At 43.3% G+C, this 25,284-nt stretch overlaps 1 protein-coding gene across 1 annotated transcript in view; it reads left to right on the top strand.

The window, feature by feature from the left end:
- The window catches only part of LRRC28 (leucine rich repeat containing 28), a 334,662-nt gene extending 313,992 nt beyond the window's left edge, over window positions 1-20,670 (top strand). Inside the window, exon 10 of the mRNA XM_086958075.1 lies at window positions 19,707-20,670. Within this exon, the coding sequence (XP_086814201.1) occupies window positions 19,707-19,779 (73 nt within the window). The 3' untranslated portion in view covers window positions 19,780-20,670. The remainder of the gene's footprint in view (window positions 1-19,706) is intronic.
- The last annotated feature ends 4,614 nt before the right edge of the window (window positions 20,671-25,284 follow it).

Genomic DNA, 25,284 nt, shown 5'->3' with positions numbered 1-25,284 from the left:
ATAGTTACTGGTGCCCCAGTCCCAGGGTCCTGGAGGAGGGCGGAGGTGGAGCTTATATTTAAGAAAGGGGATAAAAGACCTGCGATTTTAGGCCTATCAGCCGGATGGATGCATTGCAAAATAAATTTTGCAGGGCCCTTTTTATCAAAGATTCAGATATGGGCGGACGACAATGCCATTCTGTCACAATATCAAGCTGGTTTTTGAGGAAAGACTGGGACTATCAATCAGGTATTCTGCCTCCTGCCCCTTTAATGGAAAGTCCCAGTGATTGGCCAGTGCAGTCTATATTTAGCTTTTATCTACCTAAAGACTGCCTTCGACCTAGTTCCCAGGCAGAAGCTGTGGCACGTGCTTAAAGATATGGGAATCCCACCACCAATACTTAATTTGGTTGCATGAAGATAATTTTGCTCGGAAGAGGTGGGGCACACAGGGGCAACTCACAGAACACATTCCAGTCAGCAGGGGTGTTCGCCAAGGCTTTGCTTTAGCCCCTATGCTTTTTTCCTTGTATATGAATGGAGTGGTAAGTTTCCTATCTCAAGCGCCCACTAATAGGTAACAACCCTCTTATTTGTAGATGACACCCTGTTAGTGTCAAAAAACCCCAGTGGGGTTACAGTCATTACTAAATAGATTTAAACTCATCTGTGACACCTGAGGCTTGATAATAAACACCACTAAAAGTAAATTCAAAGCTTTTAACCCTCACAAGTCATATAAGGGCTAAACAACCTTAGGAGGTACCCCCCTGGAACGAGTCGGTACCTTTGACTACCTAGGAGTAATATTTGAGGAGGCAATGACCTGGAAACCCATTTAACAAAGATGATACTGAGCCACAAGCGTGTCACAGGGGCATTAGGGAAAAAATATCCTTACTCGCACAGTAGACCTGTTGCTGCTACTTTACAGGTCTACGACTCAAAAGCTACTAGCTCGGCTTTGTATGGGGCAGAGCTGTGGGGCTTTAATAAGACAACCGAGCTCACTAGTTCAGAGCATAAATTCCTAAGGATTCTAGCAATGCGGCCTCAAAGTACTCCACTTTCTCCTCAATTGTTAGATATGGGATGACACACCATTAGCGACATTGCCAAGTGTTAATATTGGGAATGGGTTCCATCAGGCTGTGGTAAATAAAATTTACCTATGCGGAATTTCTATGCGGTAAAGTTCAATAAGAATAACTCAATCAAAAAATGAGAGGCAGAGTCCGTGGCATCTGAGTTTATAAGGGTTTTATTCCATAAAATGGAATTGGTTCGAACCAGGTATCATGTTCCATCACCACGAAGGTTCAGGAAGGGATAGACAATGCTTTATTAACAGAGTACAATATATATAGTAAATGCATATAATGGTGATGGATACAGAAGGCGTAACAGCTGAGAGAAAAGAGATAAGAACACATGTGCGTAACAGAAGGCGTGCACGAGGGCGTACATGGAGGTGTGTGCTAGAAACGTCACATAAAGGTGTCACAGGTGGGTGGATCCATAGAAGAATCCTGCAGTGTCAGCAGAAATATATGGTAGAGATGCGCGCGCAGCAGCATGACGTGTGATTGACGTGGAACTGGAGGGTGAAGGGGACTTGACATTTAGCACCATACGTGGAGACAGAAGTCTGGCGTGTCAGAACAACCTAAACCCAAATCATATCTAATATCTTGTGTTTGAGGAACTGTATTATCTAGAAGGAAAGGTCTCTCGGGCAGAGGCTATTCTATACTGACTGCTAGTGCGTGCATATATGTGACTACGTGTCTGCGTGTAATGCGAGGGGGCCATGGGCCTACCATGGTAACGGGAGCAATGAATTACTTGCACGGAGACAGAAAGGCCGGGCCCTTTGCTCTGCAGCTGGGGAGATGTTTTCCTAAATTACTAGACAGGAATGTGTTTTCGAGGAGCGGAGCAGATAACTTGAAGGCAAAATACAGTCTTGGCAGGCAAGCAGGCCGAGCCGGGCACCGCTCGCCGCACAGGGAGTAGGGTAAGGGTCAGGGATGCAGATCCAGGCTGCAGCTTTCAGAGACAGAAGGCAGAAAGGGCTCGATGGCAGAAATCAGGGCCTAGCTCGCCAGAGCCAGGAAAACGTGAAAGTGCACCCTGTAAAGACGTTGGCACGGCATACTTAGGAACTGAATATTCGATCCATTCATGGTGGATCTGAAAGAGGACTTGTTAACGTTGGACGCAAATGTATTTGCGTCTTCATAGCTGGTTGTGGAGGGAACATACATGTACTTGAAGCACGTACATGGAGCCGTTGGGGTCTACGTTAGGGGACACAATTGGCCATAAAAATTCATATTACCTCATTCCCTCCTTGTCCCCTACGGACCCTTCATGATATATCAATCCTCATTAATCCATCAATCTGTTCATATAACATCATTTGCTCTTCCTTTTTCAGGCGGGATTTAGAACGTGGACTTGAATGGGGAATACATGATGTGGCGCACAAACCGCAAATCGCTGGCCCACATTGCAGACATAGACAACAACTGAATACTATGAGAAGGGCTATTCCTAGGAAGGATAGGACTTTCCATCCCCAGGCTGATAACACGCTCCAGAGCCAACCGGACCAAGTCCAGGTGCCTGGATTCTGGTGTATCTGACTTGCAATCTTGTGGAGACGGGTTATGGCTCTATACACTGATGGTGCGTTTTCTGGAATGAAAACACAGCAACTCGATCCGGTGACTCTACAAGCTCCGCCCCTATCGGCCAGGATGACGTCAAGAACAAGACGATTTTGAAGAACGACAAGTCTCATAGCAGACTGTTCCTCTGTTAAGTTGCCTAGGGCGGAAGTAGTTTCATTCACTACTGCTTCAAGGGTTCTGGTTAATTTACGTATCAGTTTACTATTAAAGACAGTACCTAAATAGGGAAAGAAGCCTTTATTAAAGTCTGTGTATTGCTCCCATGCCGTTTCAGTATAGTCGACAATCGGGAGATCTCTCTAGGATCTATTGTGTACTAGATGGGAGTCCCTATGATAATCAGGAGGGGCTAGAAAAACAGGTGGCAGAAGGAATGCAATGTAACAAGTACCATCCCAATCTAGAGGTAAACGTATGTATGCTGTATGACCACAAATGAAATAGGAATGACGGGAAGCCTTGAATGTAGACTTGCCTTTATCATTGAATTCGATCACTGTAGTACATTTACTATGACCTAGGTGTACTGAACCATTCTTTCTGACACATAATTCACCTTTGACTGGTAATACTGACATAACTGGTAAGTCTGGTTTTGTATCGGACTGGACATTCAGAATCATGAGGTTAAGTGTAAAATTACCTAATCCATATACTTCGTTTTCTAGATCGGTCCCTGTCCTTTGGGGAAGACCCTCCTTGTCAGGGAAACATACTTTATGCAAAACTGTGTTCAGATTTCCCCATACTCAATTGCCCTGGTAAACTATGGAATCAGAATCTAAAGAATTTATTAAGCTGAACCATGCACCACAGGAACCATTGTGTGTGAACGGGTACGGAAAGAGGGGCAGAACTCCCTTATACTTCTGATAGGGAGGGAGTCGACCACATATCCAACAATTTGTAGCATTGCTGGTCTGATGGGAATGATGTAACATACTGATAAAGGTATTATTGCGCAGCGCAAGTCGGTAAGATAACTCGTGCGGGGGCAATTCACTGAAAGTGTGCTCGACAGTGTCATTTGAAGAAAAATGTGCACGTGTGAAAATAGGAAAATACATGTGTAGCAATATACTTGCAGCAATAATCATAAGACTCAGAAAAAAACATAATCAATAATGTCACAATGCAGTGACTACGGAGAGATTTACAATATTCACGTTTCTTGAGCTGTTTCTGTCTATCTCTCTCTCTATTGGGGTCTAGCGGGTACATGTCAAGAACTTGTCTAACCGATTCACCTAGGGGAGGACTTAAACAATTAAACTGTCTGACTTGCTAGACCTCAACTTCATGCAAAATTCTTGAGAAGGAGTTTTCTCTACCAGGGGGAGTTTAGTATCAGTCTCTGGAAGGGGGCCGGGCTGGGAGTCTAGTTTTGGCGGCAGTCCATAGTGTCTTTTTACATGACTCGAGTGGAGCTAGCCCTTGCGGCCCTCCACTTTTATTGCTGTCCTTGTGGTTAGTAAAACAAGCTTCGGCTCCTGCCAGCGGGGTTCCAGCGGACTCCTCCTGTCGAAGTTCCTGATAAAAACGTATTCCCCAGGGACGATCTCATGTGGCTTCACCTCGGTGTTGTCGGGAAAGGCTGCAGCTACCTGTGAACGACCTGATTGTAGTGCAGACATCAAGGAAGCAAGGTAATCTGTCAGCATATTACAGTCAACATCTGTTATTTTACGAGGCAGAAGCGTCCCCCACATATTCGGTGGCCTGCCAAAGACCACCTCGTACGGGGATAGCCCTGTTCTAGAGTGTGCGATCATTCTCATGTAAAAAAGAGCAACTGGTAAGGCTACTATCCAGTCTACGCCTTTCTCCCTACATATCTTGGCGAGACGTATTTTCAGGGTCTGATTATGTCTCTCCACGAGACCTGCTGCTTCGGGATGTCGGACACAGTGGAACTTCCACTGATAACCCAGCAGGAGTGATACCTGCTTCATAAGCTCGGACGAGAATGGCTGACCATTATCTGAATTGAGAAATGAAAGGAGGACCCCGCACAGGTTAATTGGGGACTGGGGGGATAGTAAATCTAAAACAGACTCGAGCGTCCCCTCAACAAAGAAAACACACAAGTTGAGTATTTTACCCAAGAACCAGCATGCCGTTATTTCGGCGGGAAAGGTAAAGTTACAAGATTTTGGATAATAATCTCTAAGAGCGAACTTCAACTGGGGAGGCAAAGTTTGTGGGTCAACAATCTTATATTTCTGCAGTGACCAAGTCTTTAGTGAATTGCGTATCTAAGAGTGTATTTCTTAAAAAAAAAAATTTAAACATAAGCATTTTAAAATTCAAACATAAGCATTAGTTTCTACGAGAATGAATAACACAGATGAAACAATTTAGAGTGATTTAAAAAGATATTTTCCACACCATGAATTTCGTAAACCTCTGTTGTACATTTATTACATATTCAAAATTAATCTTCATACAGTATACAAATTTAAAAAAAAACATGATTATACATTTCATAAAAACAATTTAAAACAAGAATCACAAGTCGACGCGGCGTTTCGGTATTCTGTATTTGTACCTTCTTCAGGACTGATTCTTAAATTAGGTAGGGCAAGTCGCCCACTGGACACAGTTTTACTTCAATTCTGCACCTTGTAGCCTTCGGATTATTTATATCTCCGGGATATTAGTTCTCAGTGTTTGATGTCACTGGTATTTGAGGTAAATTAGCTTGGTCTTGGACTGCCAGGAGGAGTCACCGTCTTCCTAATTATGGGTTTCATCAATGACCCATTTAATATTGGGTGACTGGCGCAATATTCAGGATAAGTTGCTACCAAGTTCCTCCTTTCTGGGTTCGAAGTTCTTTCTTAAATATCAAGTTCGGCCTCCCTGCTCCTGTTCCCTGGCAGTCAGTCCACACGTCCTTCCACAGGTCTGATACGAGCCGTCACGTGACTGCCAGGGAACAGGAGCAGGGAGGCCGAACTTGATATTTAAGAAAGAACTTCGAACCCAGAAAGGAGGAACTTGGTAGCAACTTATCCTGAATATTGCGCCAGTCACCCAATATTAAATGGGTCATTGATGAAACCCATAATTAGGAAGACGGTGGCTCCTCCTGGCAGTCCAAGACCAAGCTAATTTACCTCAAATACCAGTGGCATCAAACACTGAGAACTAATATCCCGGAGATATAAATAATCCGAAGGCTACAAGGTGCAGAATTGAAGTAAAACTGTGTCCAGTGGGCGACTTGCCCTACCTAATTTAAGAATCAGTCCTGAAGAAGGTACAAATACAGAATACCGAAACGCCGCGTCGACTTGTGATTCTTGTTTTAAATTGTTTTTATGAAATGTATAATCATGTTTTTTTTAAAATTTGTATACTGTATGAAGATTAATTTTGAATATGTAATAAATGTACAACAGAGGTTTACGAAATTCATGGTGTGGAAAATATCTTTTTAAATCACTCTAAATTGTTTCATCTGTGTTATTCATTCTCGTAGAAACTAATGCTTATGTTTGAATTTTAGAATGCTTATGTTTAAAAACATTTTTTTAAGAAATACACTCTTAGATACGCAATTCACTAAAGACTTGGTCACTGCAGAAATATAAGATTGTTGACCCACAAACTTTGCCTCCCCAGTTGAAGTTCGCTCTTAGAGATTATTATCCAAAATCTTGTAACTTTACCTTTCCCGCCGAAATAACGGCATGCTGGTTCTTGGGTAAAATACTCAACTTGTGTGTTTTCTTTGTTGAGGGGACGCTCGAGTCTGTTTTAGATTGACCATTATCTGAATACACGATACGGGGCAAACCATACCTGGGGAAGAATTCACGAACCAGCTGCTTGGCAGTGGTCGGAGCAGTGTAATCTGGGACTGGATATGCTTCTGTCCAACGGGAGAGTGCACATACAACTACGAGGACATATTTGAATCCTCGACAACGTTCCATCTGGATATAATCCATCTGGAGGACTTCAAAAGGGTGATCGGGAGGATGAAATCCACCTTGCTCTACGGGAATGCCTTTACCTGGGTTGAACTGACAACAGATCATGCAAGTACGCACTTTCTGTTTTGCTGCTGCTCGTAAATGTTTATTGAACCAAAGGTTTTGAATACTGTCTAACATGGCTTTTTCTCCTAAATGTGCAGGACTATGTACTGTGTTAATGATAACTTGAACCATAGAGTCGGGGAGAAACCACGTGGCTTTTCCTTTCGTCATCCATCCCTGTTCTGTCTGGATCCCTCCTAGTTCAGTCCATTTCTTGATTTCGTCTGGTGTAGCATGTGTCTGTATGTCAATTACATCTAGGGCGGGATCCTTAACTGTCATGCAATGTGTCGGTGTCGGGACTATTGTCTTTGTCAAGTCAGTTGTGTGAGTCTGAGTCTGAGCTGTATGTTTGGCTGTTCGGTCTGCCAGGTCGTTACCCTGGGAAATGGTATCTGTGACTTTCGTATGTGCTTTGCATTTCATGATGGCTATGGCTGTAGGCAAATGTATTGCGTCTAGAAGAGCTTGAATGAGGGGACCGTGCTGGATCTTGGCACCGTGAGAAGTTAAAAAACCTCTTTCTTGCCAGAGAACTCCGAAGTCGTGTACAACTCCGAACGCATAACGGGAATCTGTGTATATGTTAACTTTCTTATTCTTGGCTCGAATACAGGCTTGAGTCAGAGCGGTGAGCTCTGCTGCTTGAGCTGACAGGGTGTCTATACGATTTGTTTCTATGACCTCAGTTTCTGTTGTTACCGCATATGCGGCCACTAACTCTCCTGTATTTGTTCTCATACATGAACCATCCACATAAAGTGTCAGGTCTGGATCTGGTAATGCGATGTCTGTCAAGTCTTGTCTGGGTTTCGTCGTAATGGTAATGACTTCAATACAATCATGTGCCAAAGGGTCTGTCTCACTTAGTGGCAAAAGTGTAGCAGGGTTCAAAGTATTGCAACGTCTGATTTCTATGTGTGGCTGAAACAATGTCAATTCATAACCTGTCAGTCGTGCTATGGTCAAGTGCTGAGTCTGTGTACGGTTTAAAAGAACTTCCACGGAATGTGGAACTTGTACTGTCAATTGATGTCCTAACACTATGGAATCGCTTTGTCTAATTGCTGGAGCTGTCGCTGCTACTGATTTCAAGCACGCAGGTAGAGCCTGGGCTACTGGATCTAATGTACTAGAAAAATAAGCACACGGTTTGTGTGAACCTGCTTGATCTTGGGTAAATACTGACAATGCAGTACCTTCGCGTTCTGTGACAAAAAGTGTAAAAGGTTTGCTGTAACATGGTGTCGCTAAAACAGGTGCTTGACATAAGGCTTTCTTTAAGTCGTCAAAAGCTTGTGTATGTTCCTGAGTCCAAGGGAGGACAGTCGAAGACGCTGCCTCCTGGGTTGTCAACTGTATGAGTGGCTTGGCTAGAAATGCATACTGAGGGATCCATTGTCTACAGTAAGAAGTGAGGCCTATAAAGGCCCGTACCTCCTTCTGTGTCTTGGGTTGTGACATGTTTACAATTAACTGGATACGGTCAGGTGTTAGCTGTCTCCCCTCTTGGACAGCAAGTGCCCAAGGTACACCACTTGCTGGGCACAGAATTGTAGCTTCGAAGGAGACACCTTGTGTCCCTTGTCAGCCAGGAAATACAAAACTGTCAGTGATGCTTGTTCACATTCTGGTTCACTTCGGGCGGTGATCAATAGATCATCGACATACTGAAGTAGGGCAGTGTTAGCAGGCATGTGAATACTGTCAAGTTGTCTTTTCAATGCTTGGCTATAGATGCTGGGGCTTTCTGTGAATCCTTGAGGTGCGCGTGCAAATTTGAAGCTTCGGCCATTTAAACAGAATCCGAAAAGATATTGGCTTTCCGGATCAATGGGGACACTAAAGAAGGCGTTCTTCAGATCAATTACAGTAAAGAACGTTGCTTCGGAATCAATAGCTGTCAATAGGGACGAAATATCTGGGACCACGGGATATTGTGGTACAATGCATTTATTCAATTCTCGTAAATCGATCACTAATCGATAAACTGGAGGGGCATTCGGATCAGTGCGTTTTAGAATCGGAATGATAGGGGAATTACATAGATTTGAGTCGGTTTCTACAACCACTCCTTGTGCAATGAGCTCGTCAATGATTTTCAGTAAAGCCACTACAGCATCTGGTGGTAACTTGTATTGTCGGATTCGTGGTAAAACAACTCCTTGTTTGAGAGTAACACGGTATGGTGTAATGTGCATACAACCTACATCAGTGGGGCCTTGTGCCCATAAATGTGCAGGAACATTCTGTAATCTGGGATCAATATCTCTCAACACATAGTGACCCTTAAAGTCACGCAAAAACAATCTTACTCCTTCCGGAGAACAACAAATTACAGCTCCTAGAGCTTTCAGTGTCTTGATACCTAATAAGTTTTCTGGACATGATTTCGTGAGCAATAAATCTGTAGTGCGAGACAACGGACCAACTGAAAGGGGAACTGGTTTGGATACTTCATTTACAATAGGCTTTCCTGAAAATCCAAGGGAAACATTCTGTGAGCCTGAGAGGGGTGCCCCTGGAACCTCGTCGTGACTGATTGTTGTTCTGCTTGCCCCTGTGTCAATCAAAAACTTTCTATCTTTTCCTAATACTTGACTATGTACGTAAGGACCCTCTTGATCCACAGGAACCTCAATAAGAGGCAAGCCAACCTCCCTCTCTAGGCTGTTTCATGTGTATCACTGGTAATCGGAATAATCAGTTTGTGCATACTGGTACATCTGCTGAGTTGTATGTTGTGTTGCGGCAATCGGTTGTGGCTGTGGTACCGCTACGGTCTGTACTGTCTGTTGTGGAGCATGCATAGGCTGTACATTCTGTGGAACGTGTTGTTGGGCCTGGTCCTGTCTAGGTTGACGCGGTCTCTCTTTAGTTTTACCTGTAGATATATTGTGTTTCAAAACTGCACAGTCGTTTACATAGTGACCTGGCTGTTTACAATAGTTGCATGTCCCTTTAACAGGAGCTGCTGAATTATTGGACTGTGTCATGCCCTTTTTCTGACCGTCAGCTGGAACTGACTGAGCAACGAGCATTTTCATTTTCGTGTCTTTCATACGTCTTTGTTCGTGATCATGTTCTTCTCTAATTCTGTTCTGGTGGTACTTTAACATTTGTAACATTTGAGAAGGCGTGTTTGCTTGCCATGTGCTCTCGACCTTCAGTACACGATTCTTAACTTGGGGCAGGGAATTCTCGACTAATTTAGATACAAAAAGGTGTGGGTATGATTCGCTACTTGCTTTCAGGCCACTATTATTAATAAAACATTTCTCAAATCGGGAATAAAAATCACTAGTGTCTTCATCGGGTTTCTGTTTGCAGGCTGAGATTGCATCCCAGTCCTCCTTTTTAGTTGCTAATAAACGTGGCAAAACCTGTACTAACAATCCTGTTAATGCTTTAGTTTTGTCCCCAAGACCTAAACCTGGGGTTCGGCCATTTTCTTCTGTTTCTAATGCAGCCCAATCAATCTTTGTGTCTCCCACCTCCCATTCTTTTTCTTTGAGTTTTTCGTAAATACCGGCAGGCAATAATACTTTCAATATTTTCATAATGTCGGGATAGGTATAATCTCCCATGAGTAACATGTCTTTTATTTCACGGTGAAAACCTGCAGGGTCTTTATCATGACTGGGCACTATTTTCTTCATTTCCAATAATTCCATTTTAGTTAAGGGTGTGTATACGAATACACGTGTAAGGGTGTTATCATTATTCCTGACTGGATGTACTTCTCGCAAGGGATTCTGTCTGTCTATGTAAAACATTTTTCTTTCTGGGGGTAGAGCTGGAACAAACTGGGGATTCAGGAAGGCACTATATCTGTGTCGATGTTCTAAAATTACTTTAATTAAATCGGTACCCAGGCCTCTCCATTTATTCATGAGTAACTCTATTAGCACATCAGGTAAGGGACCTGGATCAGAATGTTGGCTCTTATACAATATAAGGAGGTGTTGTATCATGTACATACTAGCTAGTCGCTGTTCGTCTGGGGAAAGATTCAAAAATGTTTGCGCTACTGCGTCATCATTATATTTATCGGAATTGTCAGCCCATTGTACTGCTGACCTGGCTAATTCTTGTTCGTCCATGGAATTGAGTACATGGTACCCCATTCGTTCTTGAAGTATTTTATCGGTAGCCTGAAATAAGTGTTCAGGAGTCTTCGGGTTTGCCATAGCAGAGTGAAAAAGTCTCTTGCTTTCTGGACGTATCATTTTATTAAAGGGTCTACCCTTTCCTACATATGCTACCGTACCTATGTCTTCTTCTAGCTCATCCTCCTCTGAGGATTTAGGCCTGTCACTGTCTGCTTCATTTTCAGCTTTCTCCTTTTCATGATATACTGTTATTTCTTTACGAATTTTTCTGTACATGGCCTCTATACATGTCTTTTTATCATGTTTTCCGTCTGCAATATTCTGACCCCATGTAGTTAGTACCTCCATCTCTTCTTTATTTACACCAGGCCGGTCTCGTTCTCTTATGAAACAGTTTATGAGGAATCTTAAAATCATACTTTGAATGTGCCATGGCCTTGTGAATACATTCCTGACCCTCCCCAGTCTGAATAAAATAATATATCCTGTCTAGATAATTTTTCATCCCTGGAAATAGAACTAAAAAATTTGCAGCACGTCTTATACGTATTGAGGCTAATATCATGCAACCGTCTTTGCCTGGTACTGGATCATATCTACAGTCTGTAAGATACTCTTTAAGCTTTTCAATTGGGACTGCTCTCGGGGTACGTTGCATTGCTAGTTCTCTAATAGTTGATCGCTGTACTGGTGGCGGGGTATGGTAACCTCCTGATGCACCTCCTGAGGCGGAGGCTTGAGCATCACCTGTCTGTAGGGCCGTGTCAGGCCCGAAAGGATTAAGCGGATTAATAGGGGGTGCAGGTAAGGGTGGCGGAAGCAGACCGGGGGGGGTAAGCTGTTGCGGACCTGGGGGCCGACGATCGGCGGGTGGTGCAGGTACCGGTGGAACATTGGTATATTCGGGAGCTACGTCGTCTAAATAGGAAGAAAGGAAAATATCTGCTGCGGTTTTGTGACGTAATTTAGTCGGAACCAATGGAGGGGGCAGATCTTTCGGTACTTCCGGGGTCGCCTTGGGCAGGCCCTCGGTCAGGACTGGATACAATCCTGTCATAATGGCATTACTCCGTCTATCGTGTTGTTCCATTCTAACTCGTTCTCCTTCTTCTAGTAGTTCTTTTTCTTTGGCTTTTTCAGAATCCTCTCTACTTTTCTCCGCTTTTCTGAGTGCTTTCTCTGTCCGTCTGTGTGATTCTTTACGCCATAGTTCAATGGCATCTTTCTGTGACTGTCTGGCTTTCTTTTTCCATAATGCTTCTTCTACTCTCATGATGCAATCGGCATCCCATGTCCCTGTAGCGGGCCATCTCTGATTCTCTGCTAAATCCTTGGTGTAATCCACCCATAAGTCGAGATATAATACAACGTCTAAGCCGTGCTTGTGGTACATAAAATATCCGGGAGTGTCCCTGGGTGGGATGGGAACAGCTTCCTCGAGTATTCCTTTCCTAGTTCCTATCTGTTTCAGTTTAGAAAACAGTGGCATTTTGAGCCTTGATACTTGATACTTGATACTTACTTGGACTTGGACACAACTAATACAATAAACACAGTAATGAAAATCAAACAATCACTCATACCACGACATTAAAACACATTAAAACATTTCGGAAAACGGACAATAACTTGATAGCTGAATACTTGATATACTGCTAAACAGTACAGATACACTGCTAAACAGTGCAGACCGGGTCTGTGTACCCAAACCCGTCTTGACCGGACACAAATTAATGCACCCGTCTAGATGCGTCCCCAGCAACGGTACTCACCGGGAAGCACGGAACGGAAGGCCTCGGAAACTCAACACTGGACTGGACCGGACTCGACTCGACTCGACTCGGGACGTAGGTACTTCGGAACTTCGGAACTGGTGGGCCTCTGAACACCTCGGACCTTGCTCTCTCGGCTGGGCTCTGGTCGGGATCCTCCGCACTCCTCACCGCCTCGTCTGGGTGTCGATCGCAGCCTCAGTCACCTCCGTTGGCCTGAGGGAGATACAGGAAATCCTGCGGGTACGCGTAATTGTCCGTCACGGCTGTGGCAGGGGACTAGACCTGCAACGCACCGCCAGTGCGTAAGGTGGGGGAGGGGTCCCTATTCGGGCGCCAATTTATGTGGTAAATAAAATTTACCTATGCGGAATTTCTATGCGGTAAAGTTCAATAAGAATAACTCAATCAAAAAATGAGAGGCAGAGTCCGTGGCATCTGAGTTTATAAGGGTTTTATTCCATAAAATGGAATTGGTTCGAACCAGGTATCATGTTCCATCACCACGAAGGTTCTGGAAGGGATAGACAATGCTTTATTAACAGAGTACAATATATATAGTAAATGCATATAATGGTGATGGATACAGAAGGCGTAACAGCTGAGAGAAAAGAGATAAGAACACATGTGCGTAACAGAAGGCGTGCACGAGGGCGTACACGGAGGTGTGTGCTAGAAACGTCACATAAAGGTGTCACAGGTGGGTGGATCCATAGAAGAATCCTGCAGTGTCAGCAGAAATATATGGTAGAGATGCGCGCGCAGCAGCATGACGTGTGATTGACGTGGAACTGGAGGGTGAAGGGGACTTGACATTTAGCACCATACGTGGAGACAGAAGTCTGGCGTGTCAGAACAACCTAAACCCAAATCATATCTAATATCTTGTGTTTGAGGAACTGTATTATCTAGAAGGAAAGGTCTCTCGGGCAGAGGCTATTCTATACTGACTGCTTGTGCGTGCATATATGTGACTACGTGTCTGCGTGTAATGCGAGGGGGCCATGGGCCTACCATGGTAACGGGAGCAATGAATTACTTGCACGGAGACAGAAAGGCCGGGCCCTTTGCTCTGCAGCTGGGGAGATGTTTTCCTAAATTACTAGACAGGAATGTGTTTTCGAGGAGCGGAGCAGATAACTTGAAGGCAAAATACAGTCTTGGCAGGCAAGCAGGCCGAGCCGGGCACCGCTCGCCGCACAGGGAGTAGGGTAAGGGTCAGGGATGCAGATCCAGGCTGCAGCTTTCAGAGACAGAAGGCAGAAAGGGCTCGATGGCAGAAATCAGGGCCTAGCTCGCCAGAGCCAGGAAAACATGAAAGTGCACCCTGTAAAGATGGTGGCACGGCATACTTAGGAACTGAATATTCGATCCATTCATGGTGGATCTGAAAGAGGACTTGTTAACGTTGGACGCAAATGTATTTGCGTCTTCATAGCTGGTTGTGGAGGGAACATACATGTACTTGAAGCACGTACATGGAGCTGTTGGGGTCTACGTTAGGGGACACAATTGGCCATAAAAATTCATATTACCTCAAGGCGGGACCGGGGGGGACTCACCACAGAATTCCTATTGCGCAAACAGGTTAGATTCCTGGAACCTTACCTTGACTTAATCCAGATACCTCAGGATAGGAAACATTTCATCCAATTCAGGTTTGGTACTCTCCCTGTGAATAAGGTATCAGCCAGGTGGCACACAAATGACCAAATCTTAAGGAACTGCCCAGGTTGCAAGGCACTTGTAAAGTCTGTGGCCCACTTGGTGTTTGTATGTCCAATTTATGCGTGCCCAAGATCAAAATGGATAAAACCTGTCTGTCTGCAAAAGGGCACACAGAATTACCGGTAGGCCTTGCGTATCCTCAAATCTGATACTAGTCTCCTTTTTAGGTCGAGCCCAGAGCAGCGCATGCGCTGCTTGCTTGACTTTTAGTAAGGGGGGTTTCAAAGTGCTACCAGAGGCTTTTGCTGGCCTCAAGCTTGCGTGCGTGTTCAAGCGCGCAGCTGCCATGTGGGTTTCTGTCAAGACTTATTAAGCCTTGCGTGCGCCAGCCCATCTGCAGCCATACAATCTGTTTCTTACTTCTGTTTCCCTTATCTCTTCCCAGGCCTTGTCTTATCTTGCACAGTGCCTTATCGGACGTTTTATTGCGGTTAAACCCGTTTATCTTCTGTCTCTTATCCGTCCTTCCTCTTAAGCTGGTGCCTCGCATTCCAGACTATCCACGGGTCTCGTTACTTGCCCAAACTCTCCCTGATGTGTTTACTTTTCTTGTGGTGTTTGTTGTCAGCTGATCTATTAATGTTGTTGACTTTTTACTGTAGACACAACTTAAATGTTCTCTGCTTAAACTTGGATCTGTTTCGTTTTCAACATGCATTGTGGTGCTCAGTTTTCTCAGTACGTTTTCATGAAGCACATTGAAAAGCAATTGAGCAGCTGAATGTGGATTCTCAGTTGTAGTTTAAATTGTAGTTTTATGGCGAGGGGAAGGGAGGTGAGTCAAACCAATTTAGTGAAGTGTCCAACTACAAGAAAACCATATTGCTAGCCGGTAATCCGCCACGCATAGCCTCAGTCACCCTCACTACCTGAGCCCTCTAGAATTCCAGGTTGATGTGTTTCTCTGAGTTTACTTTGTACTGAAGCAATAGAATATGGCGTTTCAGTGCCCCTTGAGTCAAAGTAATGGGGCACAGTAAAACTTAATTTATATAAATCGTACTTGGGCGGCATTTCTGCTGAATTTAAGTATCAATCAGTCTGGTGAACGGGAATTCAGTGCCATTTCAGTCGGAGCAGATGTGCGCTAGTTAGTTTAGTTATAATGCCATTGGCTTAAATAAAATTATGAACGCAACTCCCATAATGCAGTAGGTTTTTAAACTGAAGCTTAGGGCTGTAAACATGATGCTGAGGGTGGCATGGAATGTACCACTACACCTGCCGGGTAGCCCTTTATGCGAGGTATCAACTCAAACCCCCACAACAGAAATTAACCCTTCCAATGAAAAACAAGCATTGGCATAGCCAATAGGTCTCGCCCCCAAACTCTCCCTAATGTGTTTACTTTTCTTGTGGCGTTTGTTGTCAGCTGATCTATTTATGTTGTTGACTTTTTACTGTATACTCGACTTAAATGTTCTCTGTTTTAACTTGGATCTGTTTAGTTTTCAACGTGCATTGTGGTGCACAGTTTTCTCAGTACTTTTTCATGGAGCACATTGAAAAGCAATTGAGCAGCTGAATGTGGATTCTCAGTTGTAGTTTAAATTGTAGTTTTATGGCAAGGGAAAGAGAGGTGAGTAAAACGAATTCAGTGAAGTGTCCAACTACAAGAAAACAATCTTGCTAGCCGGTAATCCGCCACGCATAGCCTCAGTCACCCTGGCTACCAGAGGCCTCTAGAATTCCGGGTCGTTGTGTTTCTCTGAGTTTTCTTTGTACCGAAGCAATAGAATCTGGCGTTTCATTGCCACTTGAGTCAAAGCAATGGGGCACAGTACAACTTCATTTGAACAAATCGTACTTGGTCGGCATTTCAGCTGCATTTAAGTATCAATCAGTCTGGTGAACAGGAATTCAGTGCCATTTCAGTCGGAGCAGATGTGCGCTAGTTAGTTTCGTTGAAATGCCATTGGCTTAAATAAAATTTTGAACGCAACTTCCATAATGCAGTAGGTTTTTAATCGGAAGCTTAGGGCTGTAAACATGATGCTGATGGTGGCATGGAATGTACCACTACGCTTGCGGGGTAGCCCTTTGTTGCGAGGTATCATCTCAAACCCCCACAACAGACACAAACCCTTCCAATGAAAAACAAGCATTGGTATAGCCAATAGGTCTCACCTTTCGGACCTTAAAAGTGTTCAGTTATCCAGCACAATATCCTTGGTGCTACAACAGCACCTGTTGCATGGGTAAACACTTATAAGGTCCTAAATGTGAGACCTATTGGCTATGCCAATGCTTGTTTTATTTACCGTCGCTAAGTTCCTTGGACACATGTGGGGCACTAGGAGAATGATGCTCGAGAGAAGAAGCACAGAACTCAGCGGGCTGGCTTCCAGCACCTAATTGGCTCTGGGCATTAAACACTACTGACCATGGAAATATGTTCACCAATAGTGCCATTGCACAAGCACTTTATTGTATATAGCAGGCAAGAAGTCCAAATACACTGGTTAAAACAATAAATCAGAGGTCCCATTGCGCAAACATTCTGCAAAGAAAACAACAAGCATTTTATCATTTTTAACCTTTGGAAAAAAATGTTTTAAATGCATTTAACTCCACACTGTAAGAATCCACTTTTAAGAAGAACTGTTTTATCTTTATCATGATAGGCGGATATTTTTATTAAGTCTAAGCTGGTTTTAATACTGACAGAGAGTGTATCATGTGGAAACAGGTAGATGAACTGTGCTCTGACAACACTCAATTGTTTCGAGGTTGCAACATTTATGTCTCTGTATGAGGATGAACTTGTGTGTATTTCATAACAGGTTTCTTCTCACGAACTGCTTTTAATTAATATTTTTTAATTATATCATGTCTGTTTTGTCTATTCACTCTTATGACACGAGTTTTCGAAATAAAGCTTACATATAGATATATATAGCCACAATAGTAGTTAATTAGATACCAGTCATAGATGCAACACAAACTTTTGGTCCGAGATGTCCACTCCTTTGTGTTTTACGATCAAATGTTCAATACGCATAAGCTTACCCACGCAGATACACGCAGGCAACCCTCCAGCCCCTGCTTTTACTTCTAGGGTAATTGGTCTGAATTGTATCTTGCTGAAAAAAGTTAATATTTTTAGGTGGTAATTGTGTTTCTGATTCAACAAAGGTTTGTTGCCATATTCTGTTGGACAAAAAGAGAAAATAGATAATTTTTTAAACCAACAAGTTACTGTCAATAATCATGGACATTTATTTTTCAAACATCTGTTAAACTGATGTGAATTCTGAAACTGTCCGCATATGCTTTGACCTCCCAGGCCACTGTGCCGTCTACCAGACCTTTGAGCAGTAGCAGCCCTGTGCAAGCCCTTTCTACCCTGCATTTATTTTTACTCTAGGTTGGGCCTTTTTATGTAAACAAGCTGTTAGGTGCTTTCATCGTTTTACCTAGTAAAATGAGTAGTGTTGGTACAGTGGTATACAGTATTTAGTACGTTTCCTGCAAAACGTGGTTTTACCATCCTGTGCGGTAAGCATCTTGACGATGTTGGTGGCTCATAGCCTGGTGATAGGTCAAGTCGCCTGACAGTAGCAATGGTTACAGTTGAAGGTCTGCCAGTGGGCATCTTGATGAGGCTTTGCATATGCAAATTAGCAGTGTATGAGTAGTAGGTAGCTTGGCTGTCATTAGCTTCAAGCGGGTGTGCGATCACATTAAGTCGGAAATAAAGAAATGTCCAAACACTGTCAGTACCCACTAGTGCCCTGATTTGTGTTGTTGTCCTCTAAGATAACAAGCCTCGAAGTGCCTTGAATGATCTATAGGTAGAATAAAAGAGTGGTGTCTGCACTGACTCGCTCCCCTCACCTATGTCAACGGGTAGGAAGTGCTCCGCCTTACTGCTGTGCCTTGTGATTTCCAAGTTTAAGCTGCTAGTTTGTAGTTGGCCTTGAATATTGGTTGCATCGGATTTTAGAACCAATAACACTCTTCACAACTCCCCACCTTATATTTCCAATGGCTTCCTGTCAACTAAAGAGTCCTGCATCTCCAAGTGGTAACTCAGAACAACTCTGAAAAATAATCTTTCTTAACGCGATCTCAAGCCTTCCCGCTACATGTCCTACAGCTCTCCATCAAAACACTACATCAGACTCAGAAGTACTTTATTTCCAATAAATATATTCTTATAGAAATATTACACACAGTTCTCGTTCATAAGAAGAAAAAATTAAAAAATGAGAACAGATAATTTTAGTAAACTAAATCAATTCATTGTCAAGACTACTTTTAGATTATGCAAGTTCTACTATATAAACATTAACATTTTCCCTCCCCAGACCTGATACACTCGACTGCCCAAAAATTCACATATATTTAAAACCTTTCATTAAAAATAGTAGAAAATTGATCAATCTAAGAACTGTTCATTCAGCCCCAATCGCATTTTAATATGTATTTAACCAACAACAAACAGTATATTTTAGCTCAGTCAGGATTCTAAAGTGCAATAAGCATGGCAGTTTTCCACAACCTTCCTATCAGGCGAATACACTAATTTACTTGAGGTCACCTTACTGAGTATAGTTACACCCATACAGACCTGGATCTTGAACATTTTGGGGAAGATAATGCCAGCTGAGTCTTTGCGATTTTACGCAAATATTGATCAACGGCTATGGCTGCATCTCGAAAGCTAAGACTATAAATCATCTCTAGCCCCATTTCTCTTGTTTTTTAAGCACAGGCCGAAGTATAGTTTTCCTTGCCTCAGTGAAGAATACACATTCGAACACTAAATGGCTCACTGAATATTTCCTACCTCTCTTACCGGGGCACTGGCTATTATTCTTAACAACCTCTGTTTTTAATCCCTCAATACGCCACCCCAGCTAACCTGACATCTGGTTCCTAACAACTATTAAGACTGTTTAGTCAAATTGGCATATTATCTTTCCGGCACATTTGTTCTTCAGAAATCTAGTGCCATCCGCTGTTGTTATTGCCCTCTGAGCGTGTTGTAGCATCATTGTGCAGTCAGGGTCTTCGAGCGGTAATTCCCGCATGTGTTGAGACTAATAATCAGACTATGTACCAGAGCGCAGCTGCTGTTTTTGGTTCTCTTCCAGGACGTAATGGAGTCAAGGTGTGAGACTCGCCAACCGAAACCCAACTCTCAGAGCCACAAATCCCATGTGCCCGGTCCACATGGCGTTAAAACAACAACAAGGCAACCTGTTCCTGTCTAGCAAAGCTAAAAGTAAAAATGTGATTCAACGCCAACCTTGGCTAATCCTCCTCCTGTTTTCATTGTCCTGAACATTCGTTCTGCGGTGGGCGAAGGCCTTTCAGCTTAATCGTGCACTGACAACTGTGATTTTCTTTCCCTTTTTTCTAGGCGAACAACTGTTAGTTTTGTGGCCTACTGCTGTTCCACCCTGTGTCTGCAGACGTTTGACTTACTGAGTTGATAACAGGCATCAAAGCCACTGAGGGAACCCGCCTGCTTCGAGCTGTCAAGGTCTGCCTGCCCTGCATCTGTCTTTTCGGGGATTGTCATCTAGGTGCCATGGCTGTAGTGGCCCCAAAGACATGGATCACTCACCTGCGTTTCTAAGGACTAAATGAACAAACTGAATAATAATTGAGAACAGCAGCGTTCCTTCTTCGTGAATATGATGCGCAGTAGATTGATTTTGCGCCCATGTGTTTCCTTTCTTAATCTATTTTATATTGGATAATCGGTTGTAGCAGCTCTACAGCAGATCCAACTCTGCAGTGCAACTGTGATATTTTTCGGACATTTTCAGATTAACCCAATCCCTTTCCCCAATGATACTTCATGCTGATTGGCCAATTCTTTTCTTGTAAAAAGTAGAGGGAGTTAAAGGCATCTCAACCAAAGTGGAGGTCCATGGAGCTGTTACTATGTGGGAGCTGGATGCTTGTGGGTGATCAGAAATGGACGCTCAACAAAATTGCGGTAATCCAATGTCCTTCTATAAGGTTTGTTGCAAAGAACAGTATTGCACCAGTGCGGAAGCTCTTCCCAAGACCTGATTTCTGAAGTTTTGCACACTTCGCTGTACCGAAACAGAAAGCCTAAGGAAAGAATAACTTTACGTTCAGTTGCAAATAGTTTCAGCTATATCGTGTGCAGTTTGGAAGAGCGTAGAATTTTTTTTTGTCCAAGAAGAGAAATCTTCTGCTCATGATACATATAATATTAAAAAACAGGTAATCTCTCAAACTGTTTAAGTGGGGTCTCTTGGCCCTACCTTAAAGTGTGGAAGTGCAATAGCAGGGTGTTTGAAAGTGAAATGTGTTCATGTTTTGAAAATAAAAGACAAAAACCGGATAAATGTTTTGATGCTGTGTTCATCATTACGGAGGCGCAGGCCACTGCACTGGAAAGAGCTTGGGGCAGTTCCATCCCACCTCCATGGTTCGCTCTGCGCTTTGTGGAAAGAGACCATACAGGGAAGTTTTGTTCTGTTTCTAATAGGCAACTGGTTGTTTATTATCAAACAAAATGATTATAATGGAGGTATATCGGGCAATGCACTCGGATGGTTCCAATCCTTTCTGACGGGGAGAGGCTTTCAGGTCCGCCAGGGCGAATGCTATTCTGGGGAGATCGGTTTGGGACAGGGCGTGCCCCAGGGCTCGTCCCTGAGTCCGACCCTGTTTAATTTATATGTCTCCCCGGTAGCCACTATTGTGGAGGGTCATGGTTTGAAAATAGTATCTTACGCCGACGATACACAGCTGGCGATCTCCCTCTCGCGCGCACCCGGTCTTGCGGCGGACCAATTTAGAACCTGTATGCAGGAGTTGGCAACCTGGATGTCCGCCAATTGCCTTAAATTAAATGGCAATAAAACCGAGGTGCTCGTGGTGGGGGGTGGTCCATCTGTGTGGTCGTCGGCATGGTGGCCCTCTTGTTTAGGCGAGGCTCCAACTCCCTGTCGGGAAGCCAAGAATCTTGGAGTTCGGCTTGATGCTGATTTGTCCTTTGGACCTCAGATAGGCCGTGTGACGGGGGTCTGTTTCAGCGTCCTAAGAGGTCTGCGGAAGATATTAGATCTTCCCATGTCGGCCCGCAGGACGCTGGTGCATGCCCTCGTCACATCGCGCCTGGACTATGGCAACCTACTGTACCTCGGAGCTACCAGCAAGGTGTTAAATCGTCTCCAGGTACTGCAAAATGCAGCAGCTCGCCTCATTCTAAAGCTTCCCAAAAGATCGGCCTCCAAAGCAGCCCTTCAGACTCTTCATTGGCTTCCAGTGAAGAGCAGGGTGGAGTTTAAAGCCCTCTGTACCTGCCACCGTATCCTTAATGGGAGGGCACCAGTACCACTCCAGAGTCTGGTCTCCAGATACGAACCTACGCGAGCGCTGCGCTCCTCCCATGGGGGCCTATTATACGTAACAATATATTGAGGTTAGAATCACTAACTTCTAGACTGGGCTCTCCAATTAACACGAAAACGCTGTTTTCTCGTTGACTTATTCACATTTATTTGCAGTTCACATTTTTCAATTTCTGTGCGTAAATTGAATATTTGCTGTTCGTAGATATTTCAACATAATAACATCTTATGTCGTATGAATCAAAGTTGCATTCATCCTAAACTTTAAATATTCCGCAATACCCAATGCATTTCGGGTCCAACAAAAGCCATGACCCTTCGTCAGGGGTCTACATAAAGGAAAACAAACAGGACCAAATTAGTCACCCGACCATCTAAATAACGGAATAAATTACTAGCTTTGCCTATCTAAAACGAAACAGTACCATAAGAACCCAAGGTTAACTGAATGGTGCAATAGACTCAACGCTAGACAAACGAGCCTGAGGAGGCTCCACCATGGTGCACGTGTAAGTAGCTGACTGTACCAATCTCAAACCGAAATACCGAAAAAGGGGTGCCATAAGAACCCAAGGTGAATTGAATATTAAGAAAAATGAACATTTGGAAAAATAAACTCAACACTAAACAAACGAGCCGGGAGAGGCTCCACCATGGTGCAAGAGTGCAAATATTACGCATTAGCTCGCTGGCATGACAGGGTATTAGATCGAGACTTACATGGTTGAACGCGCGCTGGCGCTTCTCTCAGAGTCTGGCGGATCAGCACTAACCAACTATCTGCGTACTGATAGGCAGAACTATGTGTCACGTGATCGCGGTTGCGGCCAATGGCGTAGCAACACGGTGGTCACGTGAGCAGAGTACTGTAACTTCAAAACAAACGAAGGAACGTTTAGATAACATCAATGCAAGAACCTGACAGCATGACTAAATAAACATTACGACCAAACTACGATAAGGATAAATACAGTGTGCGTGCTAAACGGAGGATAGACAACGTTATACTTACGTCCATGCGGGACATGACGACATGAGAAAATGAACATAATGTGCATGATCAAATTAGATAGGCATAAAATAAAAAGCAAAGCTAACATGCAAAATCTCATGACAGTTCCATAAGTTCTGTGGGGAAACCAGGGTCTGAGCACAAGTCGATGAGTCATAAGACCCACGCGTGTTCTATTCGATCGTTCAATCCAATGGGCTGGGCTGAGTTCAATTTTTTGATCCAAAAAAACTCTGCTTTGAGTCTTTGTTTCACCGGATCCATGTCAGGGCGCTGTTGGATGACCTCAAGAACCATAAATTTTAACTGTGAGATTTGGTGATTAGATTCCTTCCAATGGCACGCTATGGCTGACTTAAGGTTGCTAAGCCTTATGTTGCTTTTGTGTTCTGTGATTCGTATCTTCACTTTCCGCTCGGTTTGCCCAACATAAACCTTGCCACATGGGCATTTTATTAGGTATATACAATTCATGGTATCGCAATTACCAGAATACTCCAATTCAATGGGAAAACCTTTAGTTGGATGCATCAAAGTATTGCCACAGGTCACATTGTTGCAATGGATGCAGTTAAAGCATTTAGTCATTCCTTTCCAGTTCTTTTTCTCTTTATTGGGAGTATTCAACAGTTCCTTCAGATTTTTAGATCTTTGGTATGCGAACGTTACATGGTCATTGTATAAGTTTTGTAGATCTGGCTCACTTTGTACCAGGTGCCAATGTTTATTGATGATTCTTTTGATTTTGGAGGAATCGGTAGAATATTTCAATACACATACAGTTTTTTGCGTGGATGGTTTGGTTTTAGGTGTCAATAAATCAATTCTCTTAATTTTGTCAACTTTAGATAAGGCTTGAATGAGAATGTCATTAGGATACCCTCGTTTTTTGTACTTGACAGTTTGTTGCGACAAAGCTAGTTTGGTTTGTTCTCCATCGGATGTAATTCGCTTTAGTCGAGTGTACTGAGAGAATGGCAGGTGTTTTTTTAAAGGCTCCGGATGGAAGCTTTGGAAAAGTAAGCTTGAGTTTCTATCGGTGGGTTTTTGGAACACTTTGGTGGTGATTTCATGATTAGAGATACTGATGAGTACGTCAAGATAAGATATTGCTTCATTGGATATGGTGTAGGTGAATTTAATCCTTTCGTTTTGATCATTGAGTACCTTGATATTGTCTTCTAATGTTTCTCTTGAACCACACCAAATTAAGAAAATGTCATCAATGAATCTTTTAAACATGGTGAGACCTTCAGTCCAAGTGCTGTTGCTCAGTATGTAATCATTTTCGAATTTCTGCATGAAAATGTTCGCGTATGAGGGGGCCCCCCCAAAACCCATGGATGTTCCATTAGATTGATTATAGAAAGCACCATTCCATTCAAAATAACTGTGATACAGTGCATACTGCATCAGTTCCAATATCAGGATTCTCTGATAGTCTTCCAAGTCACTGTTCAATAAACTCCATTCCAGAGCTTCAATGCCCTCTTTATGTGGGATTGAAGTGTATAATGCCACTACGTCGATCGTGCATAGCCAGTATGTGTCACTGGGTGATAGTTTGACACTGTTTAACATATTTAAAAACGCAGTGGTATCTTTGATATATGTGACACTTTTCTGAACCAACGGTTGTAGGAATTTATCGACGAATTTGCCAATAGGTTCCGAAATCGACCCGCAGGCCGAGACAATGGGTCTGAAAGGAGGTCTTCTGGGATCCTTATGTATTTTAGGCAACATGTAAAGTTGCGGTCTCCTAGGAAATTTGAGGTGAAAGAAAGCATGAGTCTTCTGGCTTATCCATTTCATATTCAAAGCGTGGTCCACAATATTATACAAGATTTTTTGATATTCTGTTGTGGGATCAGTGGTGAGTGGTAGATAAGTATCTACATTTTGAACATGCTCATTGACGCTAGAAATGTAGAATTTGGTATCCATAACTATGAGGGCGCCGCCCTTGTCTGCTTTTTGGAACGTGAGATCTTTATCATTGTTGAGATTTTTTAACGTGTTCCATTCTTTGGCGCTTAAGTTTGGTTTCTTGGCTTTACTGAAGGAAATTTTGGGAATTTCAGACATCACTGACCTCTCAAATGCTTCTAATGTTTTGTGAGTGGTTGGGGCACAGAAGGTGCTTGGTGGTTTAAATTCTTGGTCCCACACAGGGATGGGGTCTGTTTGACTGGTGTCTTTAAAGAAATATTTCAGTTTTAAGTTCCGGAAAAACTTAAAGAGTGAAAGCTCTGTCTCTCCACTGTTCGACCTGTAAGTTGGTACAAATGTGGTTCCTTTGTTAAGTACTGCCAGCTGCATGGGGGTTAATGGTTTCTCCGAAATATTAATCACTAAGTTATCTTCTGTACTTGGCTGCGAGTTCGCTTCGCGATTTCTTCTGCTGTTTCTTTTCCTTTTTGCCCTTCTTGTTGCAACGTGGACGGTGGGGCGTTGGCTGCTGGACTTATGTCTAAAAAAGCTGTTTGTGACACATCTGTTTGGCTGGTTGAAGCTGCTTCCACTTGTTTGGTGGTTTTCTTTAAGGGTGGTCTGTTTTGTGCAATATCCCCATCGGATACTACGCTTTC

This window comes from Lissotriton vulgaris, chromosome 2_1, assembly GCF_964263255.1.
Source record: "Lissotriton vulgaris chromosome 2_1, aLisVul1.2, whole genome shotgun sequence".
NCBI classification, from domain to species: Eukaryota; Metazoa; Chordata; class Amphibia; order Caudata; family Salamandridae; genus Lissotriton; species Lissotriton vulgaris.
This window is presented reverse-complemented; position numbering and strand designations above follow the sequence as displayed.